Source organism: Hipposideros armiger, unplaced genomic scaffold (genome assembly GCF_001890085.2).
Source record: "Hipposideros armiger isolate ML-2016 unplaced genomic scaffold, ASM189008v1 scaffold_687, whole genome shotgun sequence".
In the NCBI taxonomy this organism is placed as follows: domain Eukaryota; kingdom Metazoa; phylum Chordata; class Mammalia; order Chiroptera; family Hipposideridae; genus Hipposideros; species Hipposideros armiger.
The window spans coordinates 548208-571760 of NW_017732037.1; the positions used below are offsets into that span (position 1 = coordinate 548208).

Below are 23553 nucleotides of genomic sequence, written 5' to 3' on the forward strand. Positions count from 1 at the left end.
TGGCAGGCAAGCCGCCCTGGGCTCTACACGTATGTGTTGTCACTATGGGCCCTACTCTGGGTTCCAGCGTCTCATTAGCTGGGTCCAGGGTGGAATGGCAGAAGGGACCTGCCCCAGGTCACCAAGCTGGTGTGCTTCTGTCTCCAAACCCTTCTATCCCACCCACTCTGTGCAGGGTCAGCTCCTGCCGGTCAGACTTCAGGAGACCCAGGGCCCCGCCTGTCCCACCTGTCTGTGATGGATGTGACCACCAGTTCCCTGCGACTCAACTGGGAGGCCCCACCCGGCGCCTTTGACTCCTTCCTGCTTCGTTATGGGGTCCCATCACCAAGCACTCTGGAGCCGCACCCACGTCCCCTGCTGCAGCGGGAGCTGACAGTGCCGGGGACGCGGCGCTCAGCCGTGCTCCGGGACCTGCGTCCTGGGACCCTGTACAGCCTTACGCTATATGGGCTGCGTGGGCCCCACAAGGCCGACAGCGTCCAGGGCTCCGCCCGTACCCTCAGCCCAAGTAAGGCCCCACACTGGGCACATACCCATGTGGCCCAAAGTGAGGGGTCTTTTTACAGCATGGGGTGAGAGCTAGTGCCTCAGCCAGAGGGGAGGCTGGTGCGCAGTGGAGGGCTGGGGGGGATCTACAGAGCAACTTCCATTTCTGTGTCGAGAGGAAAGGAGTGGTGGTGAGCATGTCGGGAGAAGGAGGGGTGGGAATCCTGGGACAGGAACCTCCCTGCCTCATGTTCTCACCATCATTGCGTGGCACACCCCTCCCTTCAGTTCTGGAGAGCCCCCGTGACCTCCAATTCAGCGAAATCGGGGAGACCTCAGCCAGGGTCAGCTGGATGCCCCCACCGTCCAGAGTGGACAGCTTCAAAGTTTCCTACCAGCTGGCAGATGGAGGTGACACCCTTTTGCCCATGCCCTCATTGGCTCCCATTTCTCCTCCACCCTCCACTCTGCCCACCCTGAGCAACTCCCGTCCTCCCTGGGCAACCTCCCAAGCTCACGGTGTTTTCAGGGGAGCCACAGAGCGTGCAAGTGGACGGCCGAGCCCGGACCCAGAAACTCAAGGGGCTGATCCCAGGTGCTCACTATGAGGTGACTGTGGTCTCCATCCGAGGCTTTGAGGAGAGTGAGCCCCTCACAGCCTTCCTCATCACGGGTGAGATGGACGAGACCCAGGCAGGCGCAGGGGAGAAAATGAGGGCATGGGTGGGAGCTGAGAGTGAATGGAAAAGGGAAGGGTGCGGGGTGGGGGTGGGGGTGGTGTATTGAAGGCCAAGGCTGCAGCTGCAGATGAGGCCCAGCAGAGTTTGGGAAGGTGAGGGGTGGGGACAGCTCTAAACCCCCTCTCTTCTGCCAGTTCCAGATGGCCCCACCCAACTGCGTGCACTGAACTTGACAGAGGGAAACACCGTGCTGCACTGGAAGCCACCTCAGGCTCCTGTGGACACCTATGACATCCAGGTCACAGCCCCAGGGGGTGAGCAGGGCTGAGGCCTCTGGAGGGGACTTGCTCAGGGTGGTGAGAGCAGAGGGCAGGCTGGGCTCCGGCAGAGCAGGGAAGCAGCAGACACTGATGGCTCCCCCACTCCCAGCCCCGCCTCTGCAGGCCTCAGCCCCGGGCAGCGCTGTGGACTACCCCCTGCATGGCCTTATGCTTCACACCAACTATACAGCAACTGTGCATGGCCTTCGGGGCCCCAACCTCACCTCTCCAGCCAGCATCATCTTCACCACAGGTACTTCCTGAGAGATGTGTGGGATGCGGGGGGAGGGGGGGGGTGCTTGGGAGCCACCAGGTCCTCCTCTCCATCTTCTCTTCCCCCTTCTCTTCCCAGGGTTGGAGGGCCCCTGGGACTTGGAGGCCAAGGAAGTGACCCCCCGCACAGCCCTGCTTACTTGGATTGAGCCCCAAGTCCCACCGACTGGCTACCTGCTCACCTACGACACCCCTGGTGGACAGATCCAGGTGCCCCACCGCCACCCCACTGGCCAGCTCCCCTCCCTGGGTTCCATTCCAGGAGGGGCGGCCTCTGCCTCTGCCTCTCCTGCAGGGGTTCCACCTCCCTCTCCCCGACCTGCCCCTTCTCTGTCCCCCAGAGTCTGCTCCCAGGAGGGGTCACTTCTCACCGGCTCCTGGGCCTGTTTCCCTCCACCACCTACAAAGCATGGCTCTGGGCCATGTGGGGCGAGAGCCTCGCGCCGCCCGTGTCCACTTCCTTCACCACAGGTACTTGGGTGCTGGGACCCGAGGCCCGGGGCTGAGTGGGCAGCAGGGGCCCGGGGTTTGGAAGCGGGACCGGTCCTACTCTCTTGTCCTCAGGTGGACTGCGCGTCCCCTTTCCCCGGGACTGTGGGGAGGAGATGCAGAACGGGCCCGGCACCTCGAGGACGACCACCATCTTCCTCAATGGCAACCGCGAGCGGCCCCTGAACGTGTTTTGTGACATGGAGACCGATGGGGGTGGCTGGCTGGTGGGTGGCCGCCGGAAGCCCAGGGATCTGCATGGGACCAGGGCTGGTGTGCCAGGAGTCATAAGCTGATGGTGCCCACCTGCTTTCCAGGTGTTCCAGCGCCGCCTGGATGGACACACAGACTTCTGGAGGGACTGGGAGGACTATGCTCACGGCTTTGGGAACATCTCCAGCGAGTTCTGGCTGGGTCAGTGCTTCACAGGGATTGGGGGGCCAGGGGAGGGATGGGGGCCCTGTGGACACCAGGACCCTGATGACAGCATGCTCCCCACCCCAGGCAACGAGGCCCTGCACAGCCTGACAAAAGCTGGGGACTACTCCATGCGTGTGGACCTGCGGGCTGGGGATGAGGCGGTGTTTGCCCAGTATGACTCCTTCCGGGTAGACTCAGCTGCTGACTACTACCGCCTCCACCTGGAGGGCTACCATGGCACAGCAGGTGAGGGCTGGGCCTGGGGGCAGAGGGGCAGGGGACTGGAGGCTCTCACTTATTCCCGCTCCCGCCAGGGGACTCCATGAGCTACCACAGTGGCAGCGTCTTCTCTGCCCGTGATCGAGACCCCAACAACTTGCTCATCTCCTGCGCTGTCTCCTACCGAGGGGCCTGGTGGTACAGGAACTGCCATTATGCCAACCTCAATGGGCTCTACGGGAGCACAGTGGACCACCAGGTGAGGAGCCGGAGGCAGCGCAAGCTGGGGGTGGTTGGGGCTCGGCCTGCCTGGGTGTGAGACGCAGTGTGACAGGACAGGTTACTGAGCCCCTTGGCGCCTCAGGGCCCTCATCTGTGAAATAGGACAATACTGCCACCTCACCAAGGTGTCTTGAGAAAGAGACGATTTATTGGATGGAGAGGGCCAGCTCAGGATTAAGCCTCAGTCCTTCGCAGTTGAGGGTTAGGAAGGCAGCAGGGAGGGAAGGTTGATTGATTTCTGGGAACTATCTCCCCAAAGGGTCTGGGGTGGGAGCAGATGGGATGTTCTGCTGTGACTCCCCACAACCTCCTTGCCAGGGAGTGAGCTGGTACCACTGGAAGGGCTTCGAGTTCTCCGTGCCCTTCACGGAAATGAAGCTGAGACCCAGAAGCTACCGGGCCCCCGCCTAGGGAGGCCGAGCCTCGGATCACCTCTCCCGCCCACGGATGACTGTGGAGCACTGAAGGACTGCGAGGAGAGAAGAGCCAGGGGCCCCCTTCACCGACCAGCCACCTGAGGAAGCCTCTACCCGCGATCTCACAGCATTATGTTTACAGGGGGGAGGGAAGGGGTTTGTGCGGGAGCAATAAAAGGAAAAACTGAGGCACCAGAGTGGCAGGTGTTTTGCCCATCACTGGCTCTCGCCCAAGCCAGGGGTCCCGGCTCCCCGAGGCTGCAGCCGCACCTGGAAAGGCTGCACAGTGAGGTTGACGCCGCAGTGGGGCTGGGGCTGCAGGGAGGGCAGGGCGCCCGCAGGCGGCAGCAGCGTGAAGGCCTGCAGCAGGCGCGCCAGCACCACGAACAGCTCGAGGCGCGCCAGCGGCTCGCCCAGGCACACACGCGCCCCGCAGCCAAAGGCCAGTGCGCTGGGGCTCGCTTCGGGCGCCAGGAAACGGTCTGCGGGGGGAGGTCAGACCCGGAGTCAGCGGCCGCAGGAACCCGGCCTGCGCTGCTCCCACCCGCGGGCACCCAGTCCCGCCACGCACCAGGCCGGAACTCGTGTGGCCGCTCCCAGACCGTCTCGTCCAGGTGGGCGCCTTGGAGGTTGGGGATGACAACCGTGTCCTCGGGGATGTCGTAGCCGAAGATGCTGAGGGCAGGGTGGAGTTAGAGGCCTGCCGGGACTCGGCTTGCGGTCCCACTCACCCCTACCTCTCGGGAGTCACCTGCTGGGCCGCGTAGTGCGGTGGGGCAGGGCCAGAGGCACCACCGGCCGCAGACGGAGCACCTCCGCGATGGTGGCGTTGAGCAAGGGCAGCCGTGAGCGGTCCTTATATGGGACCCGAGAGCCCCCGGCCCCGGGGCCCAGCTCTCGATCCAACTCCTCCTGAAGTCGCTGCTGAAACTGGGAAACGGGGGCAAGCCTGGTGTCGGGGCGCAGCCCTGCTGTTAGCCCACCTACGGCAGCCCAGCCGCGCCCTCTCCAGCCACGCCCTGGAACCGCCCCCCCCCAGAGGCTTTGTGCCCATTAGGAGAAGCCCCACCCCCACCCCTGGGCGAACACAGCCTGCTTGAGTGCGCAGAGCCAGGGTGCCAGGAAGGAGCCTTTGCCCGCCCCTAGGGCACACCTCAGGGTGGTGAAGCAAGAACGCCACAGCCCAGGACAGAGTGGTCGAAGTGGTCTCGGTGCCACCGATGAAAAGGTCCACCACAGACATATGCACGTGCCCTTCGAGGAGCTGTCCAGGGCCCTCTTCCACTCTGGGCTTCCCCACCCCCTGGAGCATGTAGTCCATCATGTCCCGCCACTGGCCTGCCACCATGCTCTCCTGGGGAGGGAGGGGTCAGCCTGAGTGCCTACCTGGGGCCCAAGATGGTGAGATGCCAAAGACGCTGCCTCGCTCTGGGGCAGTAGCTTCACTGGCTGTGGGCTGAGGGGGCCCGGTCCACGCAGTGCTTACCTTGTGCTGCCTCAGTTGCTTCTCTACAATGTGGTCCCTGTTCTCCATGGCCTGCTTCAGCTTCCGGAGGCCTGGGGAGGGGAAGAACTGGGCCAGGGAGCAGACGAGTGTAGCTGCTGGGAAGGAAGCCTGTGCCCCACCCCTTCTCCCAGGAGCCGGGGCTGTCTGGGTTTCATCTCCTCACCCTGAGAAAGGGAATGATGTCCAAAATTTGGACGGACCAGTGGTCCCAGGTTTTCATCAGGTCTTGGACACAGTCGTGAAAGGTATGTACTAAGGCATCCTCCTGCCAGAGAAGGAGGGAACCCTTTCAGTTCAGGATGAGGGGAGAGTCTGGGAGGGGCTGAGGGGTGGGCCCAGGTATCTGAGAGAAGAGAGCCTTGACCTTGTCTCCAAAGGTGAGGTAACAGATGATGCTGCAGGTGAGGAAAGAGAATTCCTTCTGGATGGCCACAGGGGCGCCGGCCTGGGCTCTCATTCGCTGTGGAGGAAGAGCGTGAACGAACCAGGCCAGGGCTGCTGGAATGGTGACGTTGACCTGGGGTGACTGTGGGAGTCCAGCCTCACCTCACAGAACTCCTGGGTCAGCTGCTCCACGAGGGGCTCCATGGAGCTGCGCACGCCCAGCAGCAGGGCGGAGCGGGTGAGTCTCTTGTGGGCCTTCCAGAGCAGGGAGTAGTCCCCAAGCGAGAGGTCCTGGTTGTGCCGGGACACCAGCTTGTCTGTGAGTAGGGGTTGGGGGGAGTCGAACGGACCAGGGGAGCCCCTGGCCTGACCTTCCCGCCTCCCTTGGCCCCGGCTTCTCCCCAACCCTTACATGATGGCATCTGGGGTCTGCCAGCAAAGTCCACCCACTTCCTGACCATGGCCTCCTCGATTGTCCTCTTAGAGTTCAGCACCACCACATCTGGGAGACAGCCAGAGCAGGGGGGTCAGCAGGGACAGCACCCCACCTCCCCACTGCGGTGGGCCAGGCAGGGAGCAGGCGCTCACCTTGCAGCCCGAGGCGGAGCCTGTAGATGGGCCCATGTTTCTGAGCCAGGCCAAGCAGATGCATGGGGAGGTTGGGCTGCCGCAGGTGCAGGAAGCCAGGGACAAGAGGTGGGCGGTGCAGGCTTCTGAGCTTCCACTGGCCCCGCAGCAGGCGGCTGCCGGCCAGCAGGCTCAGCAGCAGCAGCAGCAGCCCAAGGAGCAGCATGGCCACAGACTCGTGCAAAGGCCCTGGCCTGGCCACTTATAGCTCTCAAGGCCCCATCATCCATCTTGCTGCTCGGGCTGTCCCGGAGCCTCCGTTGACTCATTTCCTCAGGTCCCTGCCCACTGCCCCAACCATGAGAATAGCACATTCTTAGAGTGGCACCAAGCCCATTGGCCTTGGAGAGTCCACATTTCAAAGAGCAGGCCTGTCCTTCTTTCATCCATCAAGAAGAAAGGGAGGAAAGCTCAACCCTGACCTTTCTCCCACAGCCAGCATCAGCCTTCTGGCCCCACGTCAACAACGCAGGAAAACGTATCCCCTCTGGCCTGAGCCCTCTCCTACTACCACCCCACCTTGGGCCTGCTCACTGCAGCTGAGTTTGTCTCAGAGAGAAAATGGCAGTCCCTGCCTCATGTGCCCTCCAGGATTGTCTGAAGACCAGTGATGAAGATGAAAGTGACCTGTGTGTTGCTCTTTTAACCCACAGATGGCCTGGTTTGCCTGGGTTGTCCCAGTTTGTACACATAATCCCTGTGTAATTATTATCAGTGCCCCATTTCACTCTCAAAATTTGAAGATGAAGAATTATCTGGCCCCCAACTTGGAGCTCTTACCATGTACCTGGTACTTTTTGGTTGTAAGGGAAAGAGACCAACTCGAGGGGCTTGAGCTACAAGTAAGCATTGTTGTACAAATATAGGAGTGTGTCACAGACTCTGAGAGCAGGAGGCCAGGAGAGAGGGGACCTTCCTGGCAGGCCAGGGATAGAGAGCGGAGAAAGCCCTGGAGACGGGCTGTTTCCTCACTCCCCACCCCTCCCACCTCTTTGCCTGTGGTCCTGGCCCCTGTCCTCTCTCTGTAGCCCAGACGCTTGCATCCCAGGTGCAGGCAGGACAGGACTGCCTTTGGGGTTTGAGTCCACAGATTACAGGTCTGGCCAGAGGACAAGTGGGGCTTCCCAACACAACTGAATATGCCCCTGCCCCGATTCCAAGGTCCCCAGGAAGGAGCTCAATAGCCACAGCTGGGCTCAGGGGTCCAGCCCTATCCTGGGAGCTGTAGCCAGAAGAGGTAGGGTCCACATGGGCCAAGTAGGACTGTCAGGGACCACTTCTATGGGTGAGGCGGCAGTTGAGGGGCTTAGAGGAGGGGCTTGGGGAGAGCACATGCTGAAGAGGAGTGACAGGGCTCAGTGAGATGTTAGGGCCTCCTGGGGGCTGAGGGCTTGGAGGTGGCCTGAGGCCCATGCCATCCCCAATCCCCCTGCCCCGGCTCTGTGAACAGACCCCAGCACCCTGGGTGGAGGGTCCTTCTGCCTCAGAGCTTGGCCCAGAGCACAGGCTGTGCTGCTGGAGAGCCTGAGTTGAGATCCCAGCCGTGTCACCTATGAGCTTGAAGGGCTGTCCAGATGGAAGAGCTCAAGCCAGCGTTCTGGGGCTGGGCAGCAGTAGCTGCCACCTTCCTTAGCTGCCCTTCCACACCCAGGCCATGAATCCCTGGCTCTTACAAATAGGTTTATGCCACCAGCATGCTAACTGGCTTTGGGGAGCAAGATCTGATGAGCAAGCACAGGGCCATGCAAACCACAGCCCTAGGAAGCGTCTGAAATGCTGGGGCAGGTCGGAACTTCTAAGTTGCAGGGATAGGAGGGGACTCCTTCGCTAGGAGAGTGACCTGGAAAGCTGGCGTGCTTGTGAACATCCCTTCATAAATTGACTCCAACCCCATCTCTTCTACCCCCAGCCCAAATCCAAATTCCAGACATGGGGAGACCCATGCAGTGACCCCAAATATGCTCTGTCCTGCCCCAACCTCGGGCCTTTCATATTCTTTCTTCTGTCCCAAACACCCTCACCTACCCCCACTCTTTGCCTGACTCCTCGGCCTTCAGAACCCAACTAGATGTCACCTCCTCCAGGGAGCCTTCTCTGCCCCCTTTTCACATTCCCCCAGCCTGGCTCGGGTGCCCCAACTATGTGTCCCACAGGACCACACAGCTTCCCAACATCATTTCTCTCACAGAGGATGGGGACCTGGCATACAGGGCATGGAGTGAGAATCCCACGGATTTCTGCTGGATGATTGACTGGCAGGCTGCTGAACTGTCTCAGCAAATTTCTCTAGAAGGAGTTCTCCGTCAGCCCTGAAGACCCAAGGGATGCCACTAAATGGGGAGCTAGGCAGGCAGGTGAAGAGGGTTGACCCCAGTAGAGCAGTCTCTTCAGAGTATTAGCCAATACACCAAAGGCAGTCTTTTGGCTTGTTTAAAATCAATACCGGGAAGAAGAGATCATCAGATCTGGGGATGATGCAACTCTGGGAACATTACCTAATGCCACAGATAACACAACAGACCCCAGGAATGCCAACCGTACCAGGACAGAGCGGGAGATGAGTGGCTGGACAACCGCTCAGAAGGCAGAAGAGCTGAGGTGTGAGCTGAGCGCAGCCCTGCCTGAGGCCGCAGTGACTGGGTGCATGGGCCAGTGTAGCCCTGCAGGCACAACGCAAGGGAGGCTTGGCGTGACGCTGGATCCTCAGGGTGAAGGCTGCTGCGTCACACGTCTGCTTGGGGTGGTCCCATGATGGACTGAGCTCCCAGGGAGTCACCTGGGAACTGCGAGGCAGAGCCTCACCCCAAGGGCCATCCAAGCTCTGAGAGCCTAAGGCTATGCAAACCCTGGCCTGGACCGCCTCCCCCCCCAGGGGGCGAAAGGGACACTGCTCTCAGTCCTGGAGACACACACTGACGCTTTGCTGCCAAAGGCCTTTATTGAGTCCCTGGCCCTGCCCTGGGGCTCTGTTCAGGGGACTGGGTGCAGCAACAACACAGGCTCAGGCTCCTCCTGGGGTAGGTGGGCAAACAGCCCTTACACCTGGCAGCCCTGAGTGCTGTACTCCTGGAGGAAGTCACGGAGCTGGGCACAGGCTGCCCGCTGGCGGGTGCTCTGGCACAGGCGTTCTGAGGGCATCTCCTCAATCCAGCTGTTTGAGTCCAGCAGGTACTGGGGGCTGCAGGGGCAAAGAGCAGTTAGTCAACAGGGGTCAGGAGGCTGGGCAGACGAGAGGAGCGCGCGGGGCACCGGGCTTCTGAGGGGGCAGGGCCTGTTCCCATAGGAGGTGCGAGAAGAGCAAGTGACCCAGGGGCCCGGAAAACTCACTGTCCCTTGAGGTCATGGGTGGCCCCATCCAGACCCATGATCAAATATTCTTTCCCAGGTTCCAAGTGAAGGCGGCAAGAGGCTCGAACCAGGAAGTTTCGGGTCTGACCAGCAGTGGCCTGAGAATCCTTGGCTGAGGGGAGAACGCGCACAAGAGTTGTCAGAGGGGAAGAGAAAGGGCAGGGCGAGCATGGGCCAGAGGCTATGCCGACATCCTCTCATTTAACCCTGCCACTCTCAACAGGGAGGTGCGACCTATTGGGACAAGCCCAGAACTTTTAAGAGGCCGGGGATCTAAGCTCAGCCTCTTCTGAACTTTTATTCTTCCAGGCAGACAGGCTCCAAACCCAGACCTCCCCCCCCCCTCCCGCCCACAACTAGCGTGTTCCCTTCATACAGAAGTGCAGGACTTGGGTGATACTGGTCTCAAAGAGGCGGAAAGCAGCTCTGGTATCTTCTCGGAGAACCTTAACCTGGAAGCCTATGAGGGAGTTTAGGAGAAGGAAAGGAAGGTGAGTAACCCGAGGCTGGGAGGGCTGCAAGGTGGTGTCAGACAGAGGCTGCCTGTGGGCCCGGGGGAGGAGCAGGCACAACCAGAAACCGTGAGGGCGGCCGGGCACAGGCCGGGCAGGAAGACTGACCGTACTCCACGCGGGGGTAGTAGCAGGCAAACTTCATCCTGTAACCATCCTCCTCCACCAGCCCCCGCTCCAGGGCACGACGCTGTCGGGGGCACTTCCCTGAAGTCAAGGGCCCAGATGAAACAAGGCAGGCCCCGGCCATGCCATCTTCCCAGCCCTGCCCTGGCCCGGATCTCACCCTCAGCACACTGACAGACGTCGGCAGAACACAAGGTGGACAAGAATTTGCTCTTAGTTGGTGCTCCGTAAAACACAGAACACTTGTGCTCTGCAGAAAAGCAGAGGGGAGTTAGGGCAAATGCCCCCCTCTCTGCCTCCCATCCTGTGGAGCCACTCTCTCCGGCCCCAGTTCCCAATGTCCCACATGGGGCACCTACCCCAAACCTCCCGACTGTCCCTGCAGTGCTCACCGGGGTTGTAGTAGTCATACAGGGCCGCGCTGGCCGGCTGCACCAGTCCCACGGGCACCTCCTGCACAGCTCCAAAGCCCACGCACTCCCGCGAGGTGGGGACCTGGCACCAGGCGTAGGGGGGAGTCAGGGGCCCACTCCTGGGCCCTACAGGCCATGGGGTTGCATTTCCTTGGCCTGTCTCTGATCCCCACTGGGCTCATCTTCAGTGTCCTTCACATTTTGTTACCTTCCAGCCACCAGAACTCTAAAAACTGCTCCCAAGGTCTCTGCTGACCTCAGTGCCCGTGTGGTGACTTCATCCCAGTCTCGGGCCCCGGGCCCCTCCGCAGTCTCGGATCACGGACACATTCTCTATGAAACTCTCCCTAAGCTCAGAGTTGGCTTCGGGACCATCCCTGCTTCTGACCTGGTTGTTTCTGACACCCCCTCAGTTTTCCTTCCCAGAGGCCCAGCCCCCAGCCCTGGCTTCCACCAAACCGTTCCAGGCTGATGATTCCCAAACCAAACTTTCAGCCTTAGGATTTTTGCAGGATGTATAAATTCTCCAAATCCACTCTGCCTGCCCCCGAAACCCACTCACCCTCCTGACAGCCTTTCAATGATCAACTGAGGCCTCCCTTATCTGCCACCACCTAACGGCAGGTGCAGTTATTCCGCCCAGCCTCTGCGACCCTGCCGCTCATGTCCAGGCCCAGAGCCCTCTCCTCATGCTCACACTGGTCCAGTACAGCCCAGTACTCTGTGGGTTCCCTTCTAAGCAGATGTGCTACATGGTCAGCTCCCCACCAGAACTCTTTCTGGCCCTCATTTTCCATGTGCTTAAGCAGACTCCCCTGCCTGGCTTGTCAGGCTGATAGAGTCTGGCCCTCTGCACATACTGAGCAGGGGGTCTTCTCTGACCCACAAACACCCGGCTAATGGTGTCACTATATTATTAACACGCCCTTTGCACATTTTCTCCAAGAGCTTATAGTAAATGTTCAAAAATTTTTTGATCATTCTTTGTTTTAGCCAAATAAGGCCAAATAAGACAAAAACAATTCATCCATGACCAACATCACTTCATAAAAGAAAATACACTTTAATATCAAAAACAAAAAAACTAGGAAGGTCAATTAAAAAAAACAAAACGCAAAATCTCAAGTTGACTAAATGCAGCTTTATGATAAGGCTCATTCCCAAGCCCTCCCCTGCTGGCTGGCAACGGTCCCCCAAACTGCATTAGGGACTCAGCCCCTGCCCACCTGCCAGCAGCATGGCCTCCCTGGTAGTCCCCCGATAACTTGGCTGACTCGCTCCTGTCCGGCCTCCCTGCTCACATCACACCTTCTTTCTGGGAGCACTGGCCGCTGACACTGTCTCCTGGGAAGCCTCACAACGCATGCTCAGTAACCCAGGGCCATCCATGACCTCCCGTGTCACACCCCCCTGCTCACCGAGTCGAAGTACAGCAGGATGTGGGGCCCCTCGGTCTCAAAGTGACTCACGTAGCGGTCAGAGAGGGAGGTCAGCTGTGAAGAAGGGGAGATGGTCATGGGGAGGTGGCCTTGGGCCCTGCACACAACAGGGCTCAGCTGCTGGAAGAGCTTCGGGGATGGACCGGGGCTCCTGAGGGCATGAGGGGTCCCTCAGGGTGCCCAGTCACACCTTTTCCAGGTCAGCCCGCAGGGCATGGAATCCGCTCAAGAGGGTGATGTCTGCGATGGCCATGCCTGACAGTCCCTCCTTGCCATTCCGCCTGCAGAGAGACGTGCCCTGTTGGAGGGGTCCCACCTGAATGGTGGGCAGATGCCCCGCCCCCCAGCCGGCGCCCGGAGCCCAGCTCACCAGATGCACACGCTGTACTGCACCCGGGACTCTTGCTCCTCGCCCACCTTGGGCGCCTCCCTCCTGCGGCGGTTCCTCCGCCCCTCAAACAGCTGCAGGGGTGTCACGGTCTGGGAAGGGGCCCCCGGATCATCTCCAGCTAACTCATAGTCCTCGTAGTCCTCATAGTCCTCGTTTGCTTCCACTGCATGGGGGTGGCATTGTGACTCGGCCCCTGGAACCAGCCCCCCAACAGCCCCACGGCCTCCGATCCCAATACTCACTTGTATACTCGACGTGGCCCTTGACGGTCACCTCAATCTGAAGATCCTGGCAGGTCGTGTTCTTCATGTCCAGGACATTGTAGATCCGAAGGACCTGGCTCAGCAAGAGGCATGCAGAGAACATGGGACATTTGGGCCACAGACCTCTCTCCAGGGCCACACCTAAGGGCATCTTGAGGGTTTGCTTTTGGTTACTTTGGTTTTTATTCATTGGGCTAAGGGATGTGAGCCTGTGGTTCCTTCCCATCACCCCTCCTGACCAGTCCATAAATATGAACGGCCCAGGTGTTGGGTTAGATGGTGAGACAGAGAGGGCAGCAGGGCGTGCCCTCAGGGGCCAGCACGCTACACGGTGCACAGAGGAAGCTGCAATGGAATGTTCGGGAAAGGCTTCTGGCCGAGGCTTGAAGGAGAGAATGAGTGTGCCACGTGGGACAAGAAGCAGCGGAAGGACATTCAAGGTGGGGAGATCTGTGCAGGTGAGTAGGTATGCCTAGCCAGGGAGGTGAGCAGGGGCCCAGCCGCGTGTGTGGAAGAGTCTGGAAGCTAACCTGACTAGTGTTCTCAGAAGGTCAGTGGCACTGCACTGTGGACAGCGGGTCAGCGGGGTGAGACGTAGTGGGAGGGAAAGTTCTAAGACTTAGCCCAGAGTCTGGGAAACGAGTGACAAGGGCCCCGGGCATCAGGGGAGCAGAGGAGGAGTTACTGGGGCCATAGAGGGCGTCGGGAGGGGGCACTAAGACGGCCCCCAGAGTAGCAGCTGGGCTCCTGGTAGGGAGGGCTCTGTCAGCCAGATGAGGGCACATGAGAGGAGGAAGGGGTCTGTGACACACCCTGTCTGAGGCGCTGGGAACATGTGTGGCCTGTGGCTCGAGAGAGGCCTGGGTTGAGGCGCTGGGTGTGTGAGCCATCGGCACTGAGGGGGTCAAGGAAACGACAGGTCCCCAGGGAGGCGGAGACCAGAGTGCGGGAAAATGCCCAGGACAGAGCCCCGGGAATGCCAGCCCTGGAGTGTCCTCCTCCTCCTGACCACGAGGTCTGCCCACAGGTCTCCCACGCCAGGCTCTCCCCTTCTGCGCCCGGGCGTCCGGGGCTGCCGGCTCTCACCTTCAAGGTGCCTTTGGTGTTTCCTCCCACCTTCACGTTAATCTTGCTGCCCAAGGAGAACTTTCAGGAACAGAAACGGGAAAGAAATGTCAGAAGGGCTCAGAAAGGCATGCTACCTGTTGCTCTAACTTAGCTCCTCCATAAAAACAACCCCTCCACCCTCTCCACCTCACATTTCCACAAAGTTTACACCTTCACGCGCCTTATCTCACTTCAGCCTCCTAAAACCCTGTTGGGTAGACCCTGCAGCATACGTTATTTTCAGATGAGGAAAATGAAGCTCAGAGGTTAGGTGACTTTCTCCAGGTCACACAGCCCATGAGTCTTACCACAAGGCTATGAGGAAGAGGTGCGGGGGATTCCGCAGGGGTGGGGGCTGAGGGGTTCAGGCCTGGCCACAGTAGGCCCAGGTGTCATGGCAACCCAGGTGAGCGTGTGGCTCACCTGCAGCTCCTCCTCCAGCCCCTGAATTTGTTGGTTGTTCAGCTGCAGCACGTGGGACTTGAAACCATTGCGGCCTATGGAGCTGAGGGTCAAGTTGAGGTCTCCCTTCTCATGGGTGTGGGAAGCGATCCAGTACGCAGACAGGGCGTCCAGGGCGATCACCGTGTCCTGAGGAGGTGGCCAGGACTCAGGCCCTGGGTCTCAGGACCACCCACGCCACAGCCCCAGGACAGCCCCTACCTGGGTGCTGCGGAAGCCCCCTTGGAAGCTGCCCTGGTGGGTGAGCCAGGCTGCAGCCTGGTCGGCCATCTCCGCCTTGCCCTCCCGAAGCAGCAGGTGCAGAAGGCCGTAGGCTGTGGTTTCAATCCACAGGGCTGGGGCCTGGGGCACGGCGTCTGCCGGGTTGTGAGGAGCCGGGGAGGGCGACACGACATTGCTCTGGGAATTGACGACTGAGCCCCAGTACAGGTAACCTGGAGGTGAAGGGAGACCCACCGGTGAGCAGGGGAGGGTCCCAGTCCCTGGCCCCTGGACGCTCCCCTAGTAGGGCTCTCCTGACTGCCACAGTCATACCTGCTGGTGCTTTCATTCCTTCTCGGGGTCTCTGTTCAGTTTTTCCCTTTGGGCACACTCAGGGGTCCCAGGGTCCCCCAAGCCCCAGGCTCAATGCCAGGAACCCCTCGAGTCTCACTGCCTGTCTCTTGGGCCATGGCCATGAGGTTGTTGTGGGCCACATCCTTCAGGTCCTCAGAGGCCTTGGTCAGTGTCAGCGTGTAGGCCGTGATGGCGGCTGCGTGGGCACCCAGGAGCCCAGCACTGGCTTTCTCCCCCAAGAATGAGTTAGCATTGGATATGGAAGTTTCCTAGAAGAAAGTGAGGATGAAGGTGTCTGGGGGCTAGACACCTGGGTTCCTGAGGAGAAAGGTGGAGAGCTGGGGGGGGCGGGGGGAAGGACCAGAGAAGGGCAGACACGTGGGCGCCATTACCACTCTCGGCTTCAGCTGCTCTGCATCATTGTCCTGGAACACGGCCAGCCCGTGATGAAGGGCGATGACCACAAAGGCTGTCAGCGCCACAGCCTCATCACCTCCTACCAAGCCCCCCTGCTCGGTGCAGGAGAAAAGAAGATGTCAACCAGGAGGGAGCAGCAGGGAGAGCCCCCACCTGTGCCCCTCGGCCCAGCCCCCAGGCCTTCACCTGCATGCCCCTGTGGATAACTGGACAGGGGTCCTTGAATGAACCGTCAGCCTGCTGCTGCGATAGCAGCCACTTAGCCGTCTCCTGCAGCTTCTCAGGTGAGCCGTCCACCTGTTCCTGGGCCAAACTCAGTACCTTCAGCACAAAGGCCGTGAGCCTGGGGGTGGGGGGAAGAGGACGGCTGGGGCTAGAGACTGGTCCCCACAGGCACAGCCTCACTCCCCCAGGCCCTTGTGAATCACCCTCCCACTGTACCTGGCTCTGCCCCAGCAACCCTGGCACCTCTCAGAGACCCAGACCACTCTCCCAACCTCACCAGGTGCTGCTCTCCCGATGTAACCATGCCCCATAGGAACCATCTGTTTTCCGAAACTGCTGGATCCGCATGTAGCCTTGCAGAAGAAAGGCGGCCGCTGAGGTGACACTTAACTCTCCCACTGTTTGTGCCCAAGGCCATGCTCCCCATTCCTATCGGGTACGTTCCCTCTTCCCCCACTGGCCACCTGGGCTGCCCACTTCCATGAACTGCCCTCTCCTGGCCCCCACTCCTGCTTGCCCCTGCACCCAGAACCTTTCTGGATCAGATCCACGGCGCGGTCCTTGGTCTCCGGGGGCAGTTTGCTCCACTGCTCTGTCTTGTCCAGGTAGTGGGAAGCAGCCAGTGTCGGAGCCAAGAGGATCATGGTTTGTTCCGCGCAGCCTTGAGGAAGCCTCAGGAGGGAGGTTAGGCCTCCTGGTGACAACGCCCCGCCAGAGCCCAAAGTTTCCAGTGGATCTGAGGCTATAGGGGAAGGAGAGGCTTAAGGATAGACAGCAAGTCTGGGGACCCCAGGTCAGAGGGTCATGAGGTTATAGGATCAAATAGGGGTCCACAGGCTTCCCATGAATCTGAGGGTGGCCACTGGGAAGGGATTGGAGGACACGCCCACCTGTGACCCTGACAAGGCTGCTGTAATCTCCATCGGGGATAATATTGGGATCAGAGTTGCCAGGAATTTCCAAGGTCCGGCCTCGGTGGTCTGGGGAGACAGGAGAAGTTGACATTGTGTCCTGATGTCCACATCTCCCGCCACCTACAACCCCCTTAGGACACTGATGGCAGGGGGTTGGGGGGGGTGACTCACCCAGGGGGTTAAGGTCATAGACCATCTCCTCCATGTGGATGGCCCCTTCCTTCTGTCTCGGGGGAAACAGAGCTATGAGAGATCACACGGGACTGTCCCCTCCCAGTGCAGACTCCCCAGGACGTGGAGTTTGAACTTCAGAGACAGAGTTGGATCAGAATTATAGAAGATGTAAACTGAGCAAGGTGTTAAGTGTGGGTGTTGGGCCTCTGGCCTGGCCAGCACAGAGGGTGCCGGGGGGTTGGGAGTAAATCTGAGAGTCTGGGGGACCTGGGTTCAGGGGTGTTCCATTCACCTCAATTTGTAGAACCTTAGACACTGCGTCCCCTACAGGGAACTCCAAGGACCCTCGAGCCACCACCTTCAGGGACACAGCGGCGGCTGCCGTGGGCACCACAGAGAAGCCGATGGGCCGGGCAGAGCCTGCAGGCACCAGCACCTGCTGGGCCAGCCCTCCGCCCCCAGCCAGGCACAGCCCCTCCACAGGGGCCACGTGGACGCTCACCTGAGGGCAGGAAGATGGGGATGGCCAGAGGCCAGGCTCAGCTAGGCTCTCCGCCCCCCCCCCAGGAAGCTGCAATGGAATGTTCGGGAAAGGCTTCTGGCCGAGGCTTGAAGGAGAGAATGAGTGTGCCACGTGGGACAAGAAGCAGCGGAAGGACATTCAAGGTGGGGAGATCTGTGCAGGTGAGTAGGTATGCCTGGCCAGGGAGGTGAGCAGGGGNCCCCTGTGCATGCAGGCTCCCACAGGGCCTCACAGTCAGGTTTTTATCCAGGTAGTTGTAGAGGACAGGCCGCAGCTCGAGCTGCTCAAAGCGGCGGACAGAGATGGGCAAGCGCAGGTGCAGGTGGAATTCTCGGAACACTCGGAGCCGGACAGGTGTGGCCACACACAGGCCTGAGGGAGGGAGAAGCGCGGGGCAGGGGCAGGAGTCAGAGGCCGGGAGGGTGCAGCCCCAGGGTCCCACCAGGGAGGGGCGGGGCAGCTTGCCTCTGCCTCCCCACCCCCACCCCGCTTGCCCCTGCTGTCAGCCTCCCAGCCCCATGCACGCAGTGCATCCAGGTCTCTGCTCCCCATTCCTTAGGGTAAGAGAAAAGGCCTAAGGAGGGAGACTGGGTTGAGGCGGATGGAAGAGGGGAGGCTGGAGGCCCGGGCAGGGCAACCTGACCTGTGCTTTTGGACAGGCTCACGCCATGGATCTCCCACGTGGTCAGGGAGTCAGGGAGCGGCGGTGACAATCTGGTGGGAAAGGGAAAAAGCCCTGTCACCCCCTAGGCAGGCCCCAGACGCTGCCCAGAAACAAGGCCGGGTCCACCATGTGTCCTTACTGGAGGAAGCGGTCCACTGGTACCACTCTCCAGAGCCAGTTCTCCGGGAAGAAGCTTCGCACAGGAATGTCATCTTCATCCATCAGGTCCTCCTCCTGCAGGAGCTCCAGAGCTGGGGACCACGGTAGAGGCGAATGAGGAGCGGGCTGTTCTGCTCCCCAGGTGCCCGGCCTGTCCCCCAGCTCCGCCCGGCCCCTCACCTCGGGCCAGGCCCACTTTGCCCCTGGACCGGGCCTTCTTGCGCAGGGCTTCGGCAAACTGGCAACAGGACAGGAAGGGCTCCCTGCAGGCTGGCTGTTGCACACGGGCCACCCGCTGCTCACAGGAGCGCGCCATGGGCAGCCTTGTCAGCCCATCCTGGCAGCAGCGCTTGGCTACTGGGGAAGTGTACTGGCCCACTGCAAGGCCAGGGCAGGGGAAGTATAAGGAGACAAAAAGGAGACACGCCTCATCCCCCAGCCTGACCTCTAGGTACACAGGACTCATCCCGAGAGACCAGGAACTCAAGAGGCCAGTGCAGAGAGCCTCCTGCCCACCCACCATCAGCCGAGAACTTGGATCTCTGGCCCCGAGTATCACATACTGGCTCCCTCGGGGGCAGAAGCACCAAGGCGTACACCCCTCTTGGGCCCGAGTGGAGAGCTTCATAGGCACCCACAACTCACACTTCTCATTAACTGCCTTTTGGAAGTTCACGTTTCTCTTTTTCCGGGTTTTCTTCTCCATGGGACAGCTCAGACCTGGAAGAGATCAGCCAAGCCCTAAGGTGTGCCTCGCCTCGCCTCGCCTCGCCTCCCCTCCCCTCCATGCCTCTCCCCTCCCCTCCCCTCCGTGGTCTCCTTCCCAGGCCCAGCCCTTGCTGCCCCTTCTCCTCCTATCTGACCCCTCCGGTCCCTCCTCCTCCCTTATCCTCCCACCACCCACCCCACTCCCTCCCCTGGTCTCACTCTTTCTGGCTGAAGTCCATTGGTTTCCATCAGAAAAGGCCAGACCAGCTGCCTCGAACACCTGAAGGGCACTGTCCCCACCCCCAGGACCACAGCCAAGGTCGTAGCTGTTCACAACTTCAAAGACCTGGCAAGAAAAGGCAGGGATGTTGCAGAGACAAGAGTAGCCGAGAGGCAGAATCAGCCACTCAGCTATGGGTGACAGGGCAGTGGGTAGACAAATATGAGAGACCCAGGAGTGGGGAAATAGGGACCACGGGGGCCAAGGCTTGAGGGAGGACTGGGAAGAGTTGGTGGGCAGACTGAGTGAGATCCAGGGGTGGGACCCTGGACTCAGGGCCCAGGGCAGCAGGAGAAGGAGTCGCAGAGGCCGAGGAGGGCTGGGGAGAGGGTCTTGACAAACCTTGCCCATGTTGAGGGGCTTGTGGGACCTGCTGCCCACAGCATACAGAGCAGTGTCCACAGCTCCCAGGGCCACCAGGGCTGGAGAATCTGTGAGCAGGTGGAGCTTGACAGCCTCCCCAGGACGATACTCCTTGCGGCCATCCACTTTCAGCTCCAGCTGGCAGAGGCGGGCGTGGGGGGGGCAGTCAGACTGGGGAGAGCTTTTCCTTCTCTCTTAACTCGACACACCCCCAAAGCCATAGCTCCCAATGCCTTACCTTGCCCTCGCAGTCCCCGGCCTGGACGTCCACTCGCAGGGAGTTGGCCACCGGGAGACCCCCATGATAGTAGTAGGCCACCAAGTAAAAGGCAGGTGCCAGGTGATGATCCACAAACACGGACACGGAGGTCACGCTCCTCCTGGGCACTTGATTCACAGACACAATCTGGCCCCGGGACAGGATCTGGGGAAGAGTGGCTCCCTGTTCACTGCACATCCCCAGCTCTGAAACAGCTCCCCATCCTAGGGCTCTTTCCTGCCTGAGACCCTCCCTGCCCCCTGCCCCTCTCTGCAACCCAGCTCATGCACACCATGTAGTAGTAACGAGAGAAGCTGGCCCCACTGCCGCCCACAGCTCGCAGGTTTAGGTTGACAGTGTCCCCAACACGAGGGGGCTGATGATCCAGTCGCTCAATGGACAGAAAGCCGGCAGTTCCTGAGCGTGGGGCTCTGACAGTGAGCTTGGCTGTGGCTGGATGGGGGGAGCCTGCAGACACCTGGAGGGAGGGGTGGGGTGGGGTGCGGCAGGGTCAGTGGCAAGGACCCAGGCACCCAGTTTCTGCCCCCAGCCTGGGCCAGGGGTACTCAGGAGCCCAGCCTGCCCTTCCTTCCCTCCCCAAGCTCTCCCGCGAGTCGGGATCCTACCAAGAGCTGCACTTCTGAGATGGTTGGAGGGACAATGATGGGAATGATGACTCGGCCACTCCCATCTGTGTTTTGTTGAATGTTACGTGTTTCAGGAGCAGACCCAGGAGAAGACAACGTGGCAGAGACTTTGACAGGAATGCCAGACGCTGGGGAGCCCGACATGTCTCGGGCCAGGGCCTAGGTGAGGGGGGGAGGGGCAAGGAGAAGAGGGTGGTCAGAGAGGCTTTGGGCCCTCCAGACCACCCTCCCCCCAACTCCCTGTCCACATCCAGAAGAAACCTGCAGCGTAAAGGGGGCCCCAGGCACGAGGTGTCGCTTGGTGTGGCTAAGATCCAAGGAGAAGGGAGATGACACAAAATGCCAAGATGTGAGCTCTGCCTCCTCCATCTCTCCCCCTGCAAGACATGGGGTGGAAAGAGGTGGAGGAGGAAGACCCAGGAAGAGGAACAGGAGAGCTCGGGGAAGCAGCTCAAATGCTTCCCGCCCACCAGACAGTGCGCTCCTCAGGGCACAGGCCACCTCCCACTCATCTCTGTTTCCTGAGGCCAACATGGGACCCAGCACACAGATGGTGTGTCACATGTGTGTGCTGGATGGATGGATAGATGGATGGATGGATGGATGGATGGATGGATGGATAGATGGATGGATGGATGGATGGATGGATGAATGGATGGATGGATGGATGGATGGATGGATGGATGGATGAACGGACAGGTGAAAAAAAATAAACCGAGACAGGGGGAAGGTACCGCTTCCCCAGAAACCACCCAGAAGCACAGTTGAAGAGAGACAGTCTTCTGGGTCTTTCCTGGCTTTGGGTCCCAGATGAGGGTAAGAAGGGTGGGGAGTAGTGTCAGTGCTGGAGAACAGAGGGTCAGCTCTGAGGTCAGAGGCGAGGGTCTGGGGTTATAATCAGGGAAGTCACTCACCTGGAGACTCAATGATGGCTGCAGCCACATAGAGGCGTAGCCCTGGGAGGTCAGTAAGATGAATATTTTTGTTAAGCTTCTCCAGGGCACCCAGAAACTCAGCCTTGGAGAGGGAAATATGGCACTGGCCATCTACTAGCTAGGGCAAAGAAGAAAGCAGGACCTGGGGTGAGACTTGAGTCTCCCCCTCACCTCCTCTCCTCCCTCGCCCCCCTCACCTCCTCTTCTCCCTCGTCCTCCTCACCTCCCCCATACGCCTTCCACACTCCTTCCTACCTTGGTCTGACTCTCCAGCCCCCGAAGGAAAGTCTTGTCACCATTCTCATCCAGGAGCCCAAAGCGCACATAGGCCACCCCCTGCACTGGCTTCCCGTAAATGTACCTGCAACCATGGAGAGATTGGGAAGAGTGTGAGCCAAGGGCTGGAGGAAATCATGCGGTGGTCTGGGGGGGTGGGGCTGGGTGACGGAGGGAAGCAGCACATCTGTACTGAGTGGGGAGCCCTGGAAGCAGGGCCCAGAGTTACCTGGCCTGGATGTCTAACTGGATTTCACCAAGAATGCCAACTGCTGTCAGGATGTAGGGGTTTCCAGGGATGATCTTCACCTCAAAGTTGGGAAGGACTGACCCAGGGCAAAGGGGTAGGCTGGTCAGACTGTGGTAAAGGGAACCTTTAAACACTCCCCTCCCCTCAGGACAGTGGCACCCACATCTCCCTGCCCCTGTCCTGCCCCCACCACCTCTCCTTCTAGCCCTCACTGCTTTCAGGAAAGGAGGTGCTTGTCCCTCATGTCTCCGGCTCTCACCATATTTCTTCACTTCAAACTGGGTGCTGCTGTTGGATTCCAGGCTGTCTGAGAATCGGGCTGAGATCTTCCAAGTGCCTGGCCTGAGGAGAGACGAGGGAGGGGCTCAGCTGTGTGCTGTGCAGCTGGGTGAGAGGGCCTCGCAGAGCCAGCAGCTGGCTCCCCGGGAAGAGGACAGGAATCGGGGTTGTGTCGCTGGGGGCAATCCCCAGGCGGGGAGGCTCACTCTGAGATATCTGGGATCACAAAGTCATCCTGGTAGATGGATGAGGCAGCATACACCTCCCTCTTCCGCACACGGAGGCCATGAGAGTTCTGCGGTGGGAGGAAAATTGGTCATGGGTGGGCAGTCAGGTCAGCGGCCCTCACTGATCAGGAAGGCCAGAAGTCGGGGGCTCACCTCCACCGTGACTGTGAGGGTGTCAGTGGATGGGCGCATCTTTTGATCCAGAGCAAAGACCCGGTACCGAACTGGAAGTGGGAGGCGAGAGAGGTGAGTGGGGGTCCATGTGCAAGGAGGTCCACCCCGTGGGGCCCACCATGAGCCCCCCACCCCTTCCAGGGAGGGAGGAAGAGAACAAACACTTGCTGGGAGGGAATTAAAAGTGGAGGCCCTGGGGCTGACACTCACCCCGCTGGCCAGGGTTGTAAACCGGCTGGTCAGACTGCAGAAAGAGGTGCCCCCGGCGAGAGGAGAAAAGCAGGTTCACGCCCTGAGTGTCCACCTCTTTGGCCAGAGAGCTCTTCAGCCATGGTGACTGCGCCACCAGCTGGACCTCGGGGCCTCTGAGGAGGTTTCTAAGGCCACAGCTCTGTGCATCTTCCGGGAGTATCTGTCAGGCAAGAGAAAGGGAGCAGGTCAGAGACAGAGCAGAAGGAAAGAGCCAGAGAGACAGACAGAAACAGGGAAGGAAGCCTTTGGGTGGGAGGAGGGAGGGGCAGAGGCAGGTGAGAAGACTGGTTACAGAGGACAGAGGGGGACAGAATGTGGCGCTAGGCAGCAGCAGGAGGGAGGGGCGCTTACCTGGAGGCTGCGGAGAACGAAGTCTTTTTCTGAGGTGAGGATGAAGTCCACCTTTGGGGAGCAGGGGACGGTAAGTTTGTATGGGTTTCTCAGGAACACCGATCCTTTCACTACCTGTCCCGGGGGGGCATCCTGGAGCTGCAGCCCCACTGACAGGGGAACTCCCAGGTGAACCACAGCCGGAGAGAACAGGAGAAGCCTGGGGAGAACATGCAAGGGTCAGCCATCGGCCTCGGCTTCCACCCAGCTCCTAAATCGGCCTCTCCCCACCCTGACCGCCCCCACGTCTGCTCTCCCACCACCAGCCTGCCCGGCTCCATCACCACAGCCCCCTGCCTCCAGGACCTGGGCTTCTGCAGAGACAAAGCAAAGAAGCTGGATGCCCAGATCAGCCCCCAGAGGAGCCTCATGGCTGGAGGAGCGAAGAAGGATCAGACCCGTGGATCTGTCGGCTCCGTTCTGGTCAGCCCCCAGCTTGGAGCAGAGTTGTCTCTGGACTTTGCCCCTCCCCTGGCCCAGTGGAGCCGGGAAAGCACGTGACAGACAAGAAATGCAACTGGCCCCAGGCCCAGTGTTGGGGGGTGAGGGCGGGGGGGGGGCACTCCGGACACCTGGGTCTCTGAGGGAATCTGAGGGAATCATGGCCCATAGGTAGATCCTGTGCTTCCCTATTAACCTGTCACCCCAGGCCCTGGGCACCTCCTGTCTGGGCCTATCTGGGTGCATAAATGTGTACACACATGCTGTGTGTGGG

General features: G+C 60.2%; 3 protein-coding genes across 3 annotated transcripts in view; 1 reads left to right on the plus strand and 2 right to left on the minus strand.

Annotated features, from left to right (window-relative positions):
• The window catches only part of TNXB (tenascin XB), a 70212-nt gene extending 66427 nt beyond the window's left edge, over window positions 1–3785 (plus strand). The window contains 12 exon segments of the mRNA XM_019626683.1: window positions 176–511; window positions 778–900; window positions 1019–1162; window positions 1364–1483; window positions 1599–1742; window positions 1842–1972; window positions 2104–2233; window positions 2327–2478; window positions 2569–2665; window positions 2756–2917; window positions 2986–3149; window positions 3491–3785. Coding sequence (XP_019482228.1) covers window positions 176–511; window positions 778–900; window positions 1019–1162; window positions 1364–1483; window positions 1599–1742; window positions 1842–1972; window positions 2104–2233; window positions 2327–2478; window positions 2569–2665; window positions 2756–2917; window positions 2986–3149; window positions 3491–3583 — 1796 coding nt within the window. The 3' untranslated portion in view covers window positions 3584–3785.
• On the minus strand, window positions 3592–6289 carry CYP21A2 (cytochrome P450 family 21 subfamily A member 2). The gene is made up of 10 exons (XM_019626681.1): window positions 6068–6289; window positions 5892–5981; window positions 5642–5796; window positions 5460–5555; window positions 5259–5360; window positions 5075–5161; window positions 4742–4942; window positions 4340–4518; window positions 4160–4263; window positions 3592–4070 (listed from the first exon to the last, which is right to left on the minus strand). The coding sequence occupies exons 1-10, from the start codon at window positions 6270–6272 to the stop codon at window positions 3805–3807; spliced, it is 1485 nt and encodes a 494-aa protein (XP_019482226.1). The 5' UTR covers window positions 6273–6289; the 3' UTR covers window positions 3592–3804.
• Window positions 6290–9016: 2727 nt separating this feature from the next.
• Window positions 9017–23285, minus strand: C4A (complement C4A (Chido/Rodgers blood group)). The gene is made up of 41 exons (XM_019626768.1): window positions 23145–23285; window positions 22800–22998; window positions 22407–22608; window positions 22176–22246; window positions 22002–22090; window positions 21776–21858; window positions 21496–21592; window positions 21246–21351; window positions 20970–21108; window positions 20317–20432; window positions 20035–20214; window positions 19701–19886; window positions 19388–19573; window positions 19129–19287; window positions 18726–18852; window positions 18444–18518; window positions 17979–18176; window positions 17779–17890; window positions 17619–17689; window positions 17208–17347; window positions 16745–16954; window positions 16450–16501; window positions 16255–16344; window positions 15897–16106; window positions 15642–15717; window positions 15326–15482; window positions 15115–15231; window positions 14820–14991; window positions 14369–14601; window positions 14129–14296; window positions 13685–13744; window positions 12578–12671; window positions 12315–12498; window positions 12135–12225; window positions 11924–11998; window positions 10485–10587; window positions 10253–10342; window positions 10075–10173; window positions 9831–9914; window positions 9434–9566; window positions 9017–9284 (listed from the first exon to the last, which is right to left on the minus strand). Exons 1-41 carry the CDS (start codon window positions 23207–23209, stop codon window positions 9143–9145), a joined length of 5241 nt encoding a protein of 1746 aa, XP_019482313.1. The 5' UTR covers window positions 23210–23285; the 3' UTR covers window positions 9017–9142.
• Between the last annotated feature and the right edge of the window lie 268 nt (window positions 23286–23553).

Excerpts from the sequence above, each read along its gene's own strand:
- CYP21A2 (XM_019626681.1), bottom strand. The coding sequence starts at position 6,272 with ATGCTGCTCCTTGGGCTGCTGCTGCTGCTGCTGAGCCTGCTGGCCGGC. Across the intron at positions 5,982-6,067 it reads GCTCCGCCTCGGGCTGCAAG|ATGTGGTGGTGCTGAACTCT; the intron begins GTGAGCGCCTGC and ends GCTGTCTCCCAG. Across the intron at positions 5,361-5,459 it reads ACCTCACCTTTGGAGACAAG|GAGGATGCCTTAGTACATAC; the intron begins GTCAAGGCTCTC and ends CTTCTCTGGCAG.
- C4A (XM_019626768.1), bottom strand. The coding sequence starts at position 23,209 with ATGAGGCTCCTCTGGGGGCTGATCTGGGCATCCAGCTTCTTTGCTTTG. Across the intron at positions 22,091-22,175 it reads CCCTCACAGTCACGGTGGAG|AACTCTCATGGCCTCCGTGT; the intron begins GTGAGCCCCCGA and ends CTCCCACCGCAG. Across the intron at positions 21,109-21,245 it reads GGCTGGAGAGTCAGACCAAG|CTAGTAGATGGCCAGTGCCA; the intron begins GTAGGAAGGAGT and ends TCTTTGCCCTAG.